The sequence below is a fragment of the Eurytemora carolleeae genome, unplaced genomic scaffold (assembly GCF_000591075.1).
Source record: "Eurytemora carolleeae unplaced genomic scaffold, Eaff_2.0 scaffold1060, whole genome shotgun sequence".
NCBI classification, from domain to species: domain Eukaryota; kingdom Metazoa; phylum Arthropoda; class Copepoda; order Calanoida; family Temoridae; genus Eurytemora; species Eurytemora carolleeae.
The window spans coordinates 192,127-203,119 of NW_019396964.1; the positions used below are offsets into that span (position 1 = coordinate 192,127).

A 10,993-nucleotide genomic window follows, 5' to 3' on the forward strand; every position below is an offset into this window, starting at 1 on the left:
CTATAGAAAGATCTGGTTGCCATGGAGAATTGGGGATTAAATTTATATGATCCATCAGCCTTACTTGTTCATCCAGATCAAGGAAAATTGGGCTTTTCAAATTTTTAGATTTTTTGACCAAATAATATAAAAATTTGATTGATCTAAAAATGTATTTCATTGAACCGTTTTTAACATATTCTAAAGGTATTGGATCTTTGCATTGATCTTTCATCGAAATACAATTTAAATTTAAAGGGACTGTCTAGAAATTTTGATTTTTAATTTATGAAATTAAAGGGACAATACTAGAAATTTGGAGCAATGGAGAACTGGGGTCTTGTACTGTTCGACCCAAGAACTATTCTTGTGGACCCAAGCGAAGGAAAATTTTCAAAAAAAAATAGATATATTATTTTTGGACAACTTTTTTGAAGTTTAACAAACATTGTGCTTGAAACAAAATATTATGAAAATCTTAATTTTACAGTGAAGCCTGGACTTTCGGAAGAAAGGTAAAATACAAAATAAAATAAAAAATGTTTGTTGAGCAAAATAACTTAAACAACTAAATTTTAACTGACAGATTTTAAAAATATTTTATTTTGATTTCACCGCAAACATTGGTTGGTTTTGTGTACACTGTTATAGGAAAATACATATATATGTACGTTATAGCTGGATAAAACTAGCTGACTTTTTTTAGGGAACTCCCCAGAGGGACAGTTAGGCTAAAAAAACATATTTTTTGTTGCAGTGTCACAAATATAAAATCCAAATGACGGTAAATGGTGGGATTAATTATGACTATAGATACACGATACACCATAATAAACTCTGGGTTCTCAAGTTAGTATATTACATACTAGCTGAAGTCCCCGGGTGTTGCCCAGTTTACTCCGGTCGTTTACCCGAGCTTGGTCTTGAATTATGATCTTAGCATAAGTGCCCGACATGCTCGTGAAATTCAAAAAGAATAATTTCTAATTATGTCATTGTAACCCCCGGGGTACCCATGGGTTCTCTCAAAAAGTTTCAGCCTAGTTGTTTAACCGTTTGGCCAGTTTTAATGAACATATAAATGGGCAAGGAACTTTTTTATTCATACATTAGAATGATAAAACATAAAATTTATGTTTTTTATTTTGTGAACTATTTAAGATGGTTGGTTTCTTCTGTAGTTGCTCATGAGCTGGCTCATCAATGGTTTGGAAATCTAGGAAAATAAAAGTTAGATATTTAGAAACAAAAAGTAAAAGATTTAGAATCAAATGTCAGACATTTTTAAGCAAAAGTCAGACATTTAAAAAAAATCATACATTTAGAACAAAAGTCAAACATTTGGAAACAAGATTCAGACATTAAGAAACAAATGTCAGACATTTAGAAAAAAAAGTCAGACATTTTAAAAACAAATGTTGACATTGTTGTAAATAACAAAATTTTGACATTTTAAACAAAACATTGACATGTAAACAAAACTTTGACATTTTAAATAGAATTTTGACATAATACAAATAAAAAACATGTTTAATTTCATTAAAACAATTATCAATTATTATTCTAATTTTCAGAAAGAATCTAATTACTAGCCTCAAAATTTAATTTCTAATCCCTATAACTTAGATATTTCAAAGTATAAATTCTATTACATCAAATAATATAAGTGTAAAATATCAATTTATATTTGTAGGTGGCAAAGATATAGGGATAAGAAAATTTGAGTTTGTGGCAAAGACTCAATTCCTTTTTAGGTTTAAAGACGGGTATTAGAAAACGTCTATAAATGCTATTAAATGTATCAAAATGAGAACCAATATTAAGTACAATGAATAAACTAAAAATATGATTAAACTTTTGTTTGATATTAGTAACTCTTGATTGGTGGGAACAAATGTGGTTAAATGAAGGTAAAACAAAAAAACTTTTTTTTTATAAAATTTTTCTTCTTTTTTTCCTTTTTTTAGGAAATATTTAAGATACAACAAAACATCATCTTATTAAACAAAATATAATTTAAAACTTTTTTTTTAATAAAAATTTCTTCTTTTTTTTTATCTTTTTTAGGAAATATTTAAGATACAACAAAATTTTAACAATTAAATTAAATGATTCCAAGGGAAGATTGCAGTCCAGATTTCAGGATAAGTGTACAAAAATCAACGAGAGTCTTCATTAATAATTAAAAATAATAAAAACATTGTTCCAGGGGCAACAAATTAAATTAAAGTGCAGGGGTGTTAAAAGCATTAAGTATTTTTATTATTTGGTTAATTTTCTCCTTTGTTAGTTACGTTTCCTTTCTCTACAAGCTATCTCACTGTTATTTAAAGGTTGTAAGCTCTCTCACAAAACCAATGAGAGTTTAGCTAATTATTAATTAAGATTTAAAACCAAAAGCTAGAAACTAAAGCTTTAATGTTTAATAATGTAAAGGTCTAGAGGTACAAACAAAGTGAGTTAGAGCCTAAGGCTTTCCGACACTTCAAAATCGACTACAGGGGGGGGGGCGTTGTTTAGGGTCCAGTGGAACAATCTTTATTTCAGGGTTTGCAACGTATGTTTCCTACCTTGCAGCTGAGGATATTGATCCTGATAATCTACCCTGGGGTCGTCTTCTTGTAGAGGAAACATTCAGGGTAAGTATTTAAATATTCAATATTTTAAAGGATGTTTTAATTTAAGTTTTAATTTAATTTAAGTTTTAATCCCGATGGCTTGATCTGAATATCCAATGTGAACACTTTTGACATCCTATGTAATCTGTTATTCTTCACGTTTTCTCTCTCTGCCACTTTCCAGTCAATGAGAGTTTAAATTGCGTGCAACAATTTCAAATTTCCCGGCATCTTTGATTGGCCTTCCTCTAAACGCCACTGGATTTGTGTGCTTGTATACACTTTTGTGGATGAAACTTATAATTAAATTAATTATAAATTAATATTGATCTTGATATCCACTATTCTAAATTTTTAAGCTTACTTCTTTAACAGGGGCACTTTCAAAGATTGATACTGAAATGAAAACCTGAACATTTTCAGAAATCATAGGTTCAAAGTCATTTGATTATTCCTAATAAGAAAATAAATATGTGATAAAAGAAAAATAGCTGTACTAAGCCATACATTTCAGAACTTTAATTAAGAAACTGAAATATAAAGATGTAATGTGTTTAATTATACACTAATTTTGCATGCAGAAAATTAATTTGGGTGGTTATCCATAGATGAGATGCACAATTAGGATTATTATTTTTCTAGCTTATAATTCTGAATCGTCTAGTTTATAATTAATATTTTTCTATTTATAATTCTGAATCTTCTAGTTTATAATTCTGATTCTTCTAGTTTATAATTCTGATGTTTATAGTTAATAATTCTGATTCTTCTAGTTTATAATTCTGATGTTTATAGTTAATAATTCTGATTCTTCTAGGTTATAATTCTGATACTTATAGTTTATAATTCTGATTCTTCTAGTTTATAATTCTGATTCTTATAGTTTGTAATTCTGATTCTTATAGTTTGAAATTCTGATTCTTCTAGGTAAAAATTCTGGTTCTTTTAGTTTATAATTCTGATTCTACTAGTTTATAATTCTGGTTCTTTTAGTTTATAATTCTCATTCTTCTAGATTATAATTCTGATTCTCCTAGGATATAATTCTGATTCTTCTAGTTTATATAATTTTCATACTTATAGTTTATAACTCTGATTCTTCTTGGTTATAATTCTGATTCTATTAGTTTATAATTCTGATTCTTCTAGATTATAATTCTGATTCTTCTAGATTATAATTCTGATTCTCCAAGGATATAATTCTGATTCTTCTAGTTTATAATTCTGATTCTTATAGTTAATAATTCTGATACTTATCGTTTATAATTCTGGTTCTTCTAGTTTATAATTATGATTCTTCTAGTTTATAATTATGATTATTATAGTTTATAATTATAATTCTTCTAGTTTATAATTATGATTCTTCTAGGTTATAATTCTGATTCTTCTAGGTTATAATTCTGATTCTTATAGTTTATAGTTCTGATTCTTCTAGGTTATAATTCTGATTTTTATAGTTTATAATTCTGATTCTTATATATTATAATTCTGATTCTTCTAGGCTATAATTTTGATTCTTCTAGTTTATAATTCTAATTCTTCTAGTTTATAATTCTGATTCTTCTAGTTTATAATTCTGATTCTTCTAGTTTATAATTCTAATTCTTCTAGTTTATAATTCTGATTCTTCTAGTTTATAATTCTTTCTTCTAGTTTATAATTCTGATTCTTCTAGTTTATAATTCTGATTCTTCTAGTTTATCTAGTTTATAATTCTGATTCTTCTAGTTTATAATTCTGATTATTATATATTATAATTCTGATACTTCTAGGTTCTGCGATCTGATTCTGATACAACATTACACTGGGCTATGACTGATCCTGTGACGAGCAGAGATGATATTGAACGCAAGTTTGGACAGTTTACTTATCAGAAGGAAACAGTTCTTTAATATTTACTCCTATTCTATACCTAGATTGTTTACTCAGATTTTATACCTAGAAAGTTTAAATTGCACCCTGCGACCGACAGGTTTCCCAAAGCTCTCGTACGTGAAGCGATCCGACTGCAACAGCAGAGAAGTAGTAACTAGGAAATAATGGAACGTTATTAATTGTTTAAGCTTATATATAATTTCAAAAGTATTCAGGACACATTTAAACAAATCTTTCCATTCCTAATTAAAAAATACTTAGCAAAATTTTACTACATAAAAACCTGTTTTTTGGTTACCACTGCAAGCACAATGGCTAAACAGAATTAATTTATTTTTGCAGACTATTTTTTTGCGATATGGAGCGCCGTCAATTAAAAAATGCCTGGATCAAAATAAAAAGATACGCTCTAAATATAGGGGTTTCCATTAAACCTCCATTGCACTGCTTTATAGTTAACTACTTGATAAGTACATTTTTTGTAAAATCTTCTTGTATCTTAACAAATAATGTTTTGTTGAGATAAAACTGCAAATGGTGTTGGAACAATATATAGTTTGTATATTACCAGGTGTCCCATTAAACTTGGGAATTAAATGAAGACAATATCGTCTTTGTTAAGAAATAGCATTGTATTATCTAATTTCAATGGTTGAAGTTTCCGTCTTCTAGAAAATATGTTTTGTAAACACACGTTAATGTCACAAGATGGGTAGCATTCACCCATGCAAGCATAGGCTAGTAGGTACAGTACGAATTCAGGCAGGGTCAATAGGGATCTGGTGCTATTAGCTTGAGACACACGCCTGTTTTATAGTTTAGATTAGCCCAAGAATGTAAGGCAAGGAAAGGCAATTGCGGTTGTGTATACTCTGTATACATATTGAAACCAGTTCTCTCTGGGCGGAATTTGTAAACAATAATAGATGCATCAGTGTTCGTTTAGTATCCGAGGATGTTAAAAGCATTAAATTTTGATAATTTTGATAATTCACATGCAAAGATAATATATATATAGATGTGCAGGCAGGTATAAATTTTGAGGTCTTGAGAAAAGGTGCAATCAGCACCATCTCTGTCGTACGCATGGCATTTTATCCTCTGGATTGTTTCTAATTTATCACTTTGTTTATGCGTGATAACACTAAATGCGTACTATAGTATCAACAATGTATACTGCATATTGTACTTAATGAAACAAATTAATCAATGCAAATAAAAAATGCCTACTCACTTGTCAATAAATGAACTGATAAATATTTAGTAATCTAAAATCCTCTTCCCTTCCCAGTCCCCCCTCTCCCTTTCCCTAATCTATTCTTGTTCTTCTATTATATAGAACTAAGCCTGCCGTTATAATGTTTCAAGGTTACCAGCCCATTTATGCAAGCCAGACATATAAGACACGTATAATAACGCAGACATTTTGTTCAGACTATTCAGAACTAGTTCAGTTAGGAACCACTAGATGTCTCAAATATATAATGTATTCATGTAATTAAATTGTTTATTTAAATCTTAGAAAGGCTTGAAGAATTTTATGCAAAGCAAAAAAGTTTTTGTTACAGGAATATTCAACATTTACTAAGTGTTTTATAGTATTATATGGTATAGTAATTATAGTATACAATACAGATTGCTTCTTATGTATCTTAAGGAAATAAATATGGCTATTGTCGACTAGTGTTAGAACAACTGGGTATGGTTTGAATTGCCTGATCCCAGGCATATACCTGTCGCGTAGTTTACAGATCATCGTATGATATTCTGTAACATTTCTACAAGATTAACAGTGAAGAGGAACAAAACAACTGTAGGTTAATTGTGTACGGGAATTGCCTAATCCCAGGCATACACCTGTCGCGTAGTTTACAGATCATCGTATGATATTCTGTGACATTTCTACAAGATTAACAGTGAAGAGGAACAAAACAACTGTAGGTTAATTGTGTACGGGAATTTCTCATTTTATTGAGTACAAATACACAATCAAAGTAAACAAATCTTACTCAAGCTTACACAACATTTACAGTTTTCCATGTAGGCACCATAGGAATAATTAAAAAAATTATTAACAAAGACGATATTAAAATCGTTACTCAAGTCCCATGGTTCACTCTGTACCATCATCGATCAATTTTTACAATTCTAAGCTATATTCCTTTTAAGGAACTTAAAATTAGGGTGGGAGTGTTATCAGAATGATGGAAGGGATTCTTGGAAAAGAAGTTTTAACAATGGTAACATATAATACTTAACTATAGGGGTCTCCACAATATAGTGAAATGCAACAAGAACTCTGGCTTTAAATGTGAGGGGGGGGGGGGAGATTGTGCGATCGAGAGTATAGTATCTTTTTTTTAGTTGAACCACAATGTTTTTGTCAAAAATATTTCTTAAAAACATGATGAAAATCCACATAGAAAATTAAACATTGGGAAAGTTTTGATTTTTTGGGATATAACCAGTTAAATTATGGTATATTCGGTTAAAGTTGCAAAATGGAAAATAGTCATTAATAAAAAAATGAACATATACTATGGCTGGTGCTTAGCGTCTATTTTCTAGTTCAACTTTTAATTACTGCCCAATTTTTCAGCAATTTCTCTTTGTAAAAAAATAGAATAAAAATTTTGCGGATTATAAAAATTTGTTTGTGGATTATCAAAATTGTTATGTAAATCAAAAAGTTTTGGAGACAACTTAAGCACACATAAATCTTTCTTTGTCCTGGTCATGTGAGGTCCTTAACAAAATTTGGGCACGATCGGTTTAGAGATGTTTTGACATTTATTGGATAAAAACAAACTGACAGACAGACAAGCAAAGTATGTATATAGATTTTTATAAGTAATCCCTGTTTTTTATGCTCCCCCAGCCTTATATTGAATATATTATCCTGTGTTATCCTTCTGTATATCTGGAGCTTATAAAGGGAATATTATATATTATATATTTATGTATACTGTTCCAGACTTCTAGGCAATATACATTAATTAATCTTTTACAGTCTAGTCTAATACATCACTAGTCATTGGCATTTTGTTTCTTTTTTAGAATGCGTTCCTGATTTTTAATGTTAACCCTATCCCTGCTGGGGTACTTGAAAACCAGGATATGCTGGGGGGGGGGTCAATTTGACCCCCCCCCCTCTAAATCCCATGTTTTATGTCCAAAAATGACAAATGATACATCATTAGAAAGCTCTTGTGCTTTACTTTTAGAATCTGCAAAAATGTGCAAATTTGCAAAAATTGAATTTTTTATCGCAAAATCCAGTTATATAGTAAAAATGTTAGCAAAAAAAATTTGTCCAGAAAATGAAAAATTATACATTTTTGAAAAGCCCTTGACCATGCCATTTCAAATATGCAAAAGTTTTTGCAAAATTTTAAATAACCAAATTTCCTTTGACAGGTTGTTTGCAAAAAATGTGCAATTTTTTTTTTCGCAAAACTTGTGCAATCCTTTTCCTTATGTCATAGGCTTTCCAGAAAGCTAAATTTTATTAAAATCTGAAAAGTGAAAGTGGTTTCAAAATAAAGATTTAGTTTGTTACAGGCAAAAGCAGTCATTCAGGCAGTGTGCCTGAGGACTCAGGCAGTTAGTATTAAAGCCCGGTTTTAGGCCTAAAGGTAGGGCTTTGGGTATGTAAGAAAAGTCAGAAAATTTCAACAGCCTCAGACCAATACTTTTTGAGTTATGTAAAAAAAACTACAGGGGGGGGTCAAATTGACCCCCCACCCCCCAGCAGGAATAGGGTTAACAATTCCAGATTGTTCTTTTACAGATTGTTCCAATATTTTGTTCTTGTTTTTAGAACAATGGCATCATTCTTGATAATTCTGATTTTCCCCTTGAAAGAACAATCATTCCTGGAGAATGACCGCCAGCCCTACAGTCTATAGGGCTGGGCATGTTTTTTTAATCTGTTTGAAAACTGCTCCATATTGCTCACTATGCCATCAGGGCACTTTGCTCTTCAAGTCGCCAAATTAATTTCTTTGATATGAAAAAAAAATTATGGTTATTTTCCGTTAACATTTTAAAAAATAAATATTGAAATTTATATGCAAGCAAAGGTTTTTAAAAACCTTCGTTATTTTTGTTCATTCTAAGCCTTTTTTTATTTTTTTATCAGCAGAACGATGTTCAGACCTAGTCTTCTACTCACTGTTTATATCAACCTTATTGTACCGGAGAAAAAATATACCATGTATGTTAATTATATATAGAAATGAATACCAGAACACTAGAATTATAGAACAAATGAGTCAGCTTGTTAAATTCAATCTATAAATAATTAATTGTATGCTTTTTTGGAATTTGCATTTGATTTAGTTTCCTTGCACCTTGTTTTTAATGGTATTTTAGGGCCTAAGTAGTTACCTGAAGGCAAATGCTTATGGTTCCACAACAGAGGATGACCTATTCAGCCATCTTGAATCAGCTGGAGTTTCAGCTGGCGTCTGGCCAGGAACCTATCAGGGATCTGGAACTTTCGGTGACATCATGAAATCATGGACAAATCAGGTTAAAGAATAGTAAAATATGGACCAATCAGGTTTAAGGAAAGTAAAAAATAAACCAATCAGAGTTGAGGAAAGTAAATATTGACCAATAAGATTTTAGATAAGTAAATTATTTACTAATCATTTAGGCATTCCATGTTTGAAATATACAAACTTCTATATTTTACACTGCCCTTTTAAATCTTTCACTTTATAGGTTAAAACCAAATATCTCGCCATCAGGCTTTCGGTGTCGTTTAGTATCCCATTAATGGCCATGTACAGTATAATGAAAGTCTGTCCCATTGTTATCAGGCATGTATGTTTGTATACAATAGAGTAAGATTAAGCTCCGTTTATGATTAAACTGAGTGTGAAACTTATGTATCTTTAATCTGTGATTTTAAGACTTAACCTTATACCTTTCCTTAGCTGGAGGATACCTGGGTCCACAATTGGCTCGAGCCGTAATTCCTTAAACCAGATGACTTTAAGACCCATCTCTGACAACAGCTTATGTCACATGATTGACAGCTTCAAGTTCTTCTTACAATAACCGACCTTGGTTGGTTTTTGTGGAGAATAAGGCTCACTGTTGAGTCTTGTTCTCATAAGAACCTGGAATGCGCCAATTTCTACCATGAAAATCCGCCAAATAAAATATTAAACCAGTTTTTCACCTCAACTCTTTGGAAAATAAGATGAAGCTTGAATCTAAAAGCTCAAATCGTAAATAAGGACCAACAACAGACCCGAGCGTATTTACCCGAGTTAAGACTTACCGTAAAAGTTAGTCCCTCAGGTATTGATTTCTATTGCTAAAGCAAAGCAATATCCAAAATAAAAGTTTTACCCTTTAATTGATTACATAGCACACCTAGTTATCCTCTTGTAACCTTGTTATTGTATAGAATACCTGATGTAACCTTGTTATTGTAGGCTGGATATCCTCTTGTAACCTTGTTTTTGTATAGGATAGATATCCTCTTGTAACCTTGTTATTGTAGGCTGGATATCCTCTTGTAACCTTGTTATTGTATAGGATAGATATTCTCTTGTAACCTTGCTATTGTATAGGATAGATATCCTCTTGTAACCTTGTAATTGTATAGGATAGATATCCTCTTGTAACCTTGTTATTGTATAGGATAGATATCCTCTTGTAACCTTGTTATTGTATAGGATAGATATCCTCTTGTAACCTTGTTATTGTAGGCTGGATATCCTCTTGTAACAGCAGTTACAGAATGTCCAGAAGGCTTGGATGGCTCATGCCAGTTAAGGCTCAGGTGTTAAGTAATTTATTTCAAAATTTTTAATGGTGGACGAATAAATTCAGTCACAGTCACTCAAAGCTGTTCGAAAAAACTTCCGAAATGCTGCAACCAAGTCTTTGTCGCAAATTCAAATTTTGCAAACCTTATATCATTGCAACCTGATGATGTAAACCTTTTAAATTTCAAACTTTGATCATTAAATCGAGCAGAATTATTTAAGGTATAACGATGTTGTCTAATTTTAATGCCACCTTTTTTTTAAATTCTAAAAAAGGCAATAAAAAAAAGAAATTTTAGTGATATCAGTTTATATATATTATTATTTTATTTATATATCTATTATAAAAGTGTCAGAAAAATAGTTTGTAAAGTTGTTAACTAATTTTTTTTAAGTCAAGAGTGGTTTGTCACTAAAGGAGATACAAACGGTGAAAAAAGGTAAAAAAAATCATAACTTAAAGGGACAGAACGCAGAAAAAATCTGCAGAAAACATTTGTGAATAATCAGAGATTATAGTAATTAATAATTGAATAAGATTACTTATTTTCGATGATAAGATTAATTTTTATTTTCTCAACCTGTTCCTAAACAACTAATTAGCTTACTGTAGAATTTTGTCATTGTTATCTTAAAATTAAAAGAAGAACCATTCTGAATACGTATCCACCCAAAAGTACGATTTTGAACGTCGACTTTGCGCCTAAACTCAGGATTTACAGATCTTTAAAAAGT

At 30.5% G+C, this 10,993-nt stretch overlaps 1 protein-coding gene across 2 annotated transcripts in view; it reads left to right on the top strand.

Moving 5' to 3' along the window:
- The window catches only part of LOC111710576 (puromycin-sensitive aminopeptidase-like protein), a gene marked incomplete at its 3' end in the record, with an annotated part of 44,513 nt that extends 33,815 nt beyond the window's left edge, over positions 1–10,698 (top strand). For both annotated transcript variants that reach the window (XM_023484684.1, XM_023484683.1), the window contains 10 exon segments: positions 7–82; positions 470–494; positions 1,141–1,199; positions 1,851–1,889; positions 2,527–2,618; positions 4,370–4,474; positions 6,656–6,712; positions 8,847–9,005; positions 10,199–10,272; positions 10,654–10,698. In XM_023484684.1, the coding sequence (XP_023340452.1) occupies positions 7–82; positions 470–494; positions 1,141–1,199; positions 1,851–1,889; positions 2,527–2,618; positions 4,370–4,474; positions 6,656–6,712; positions 8,847–9,005; positions 10,199–10,272; positions 10,654–10,698 (731 nt within the window).
- Between the last annotated feature and the right edge of the window lie 295 nt (positions 10,699–10,993).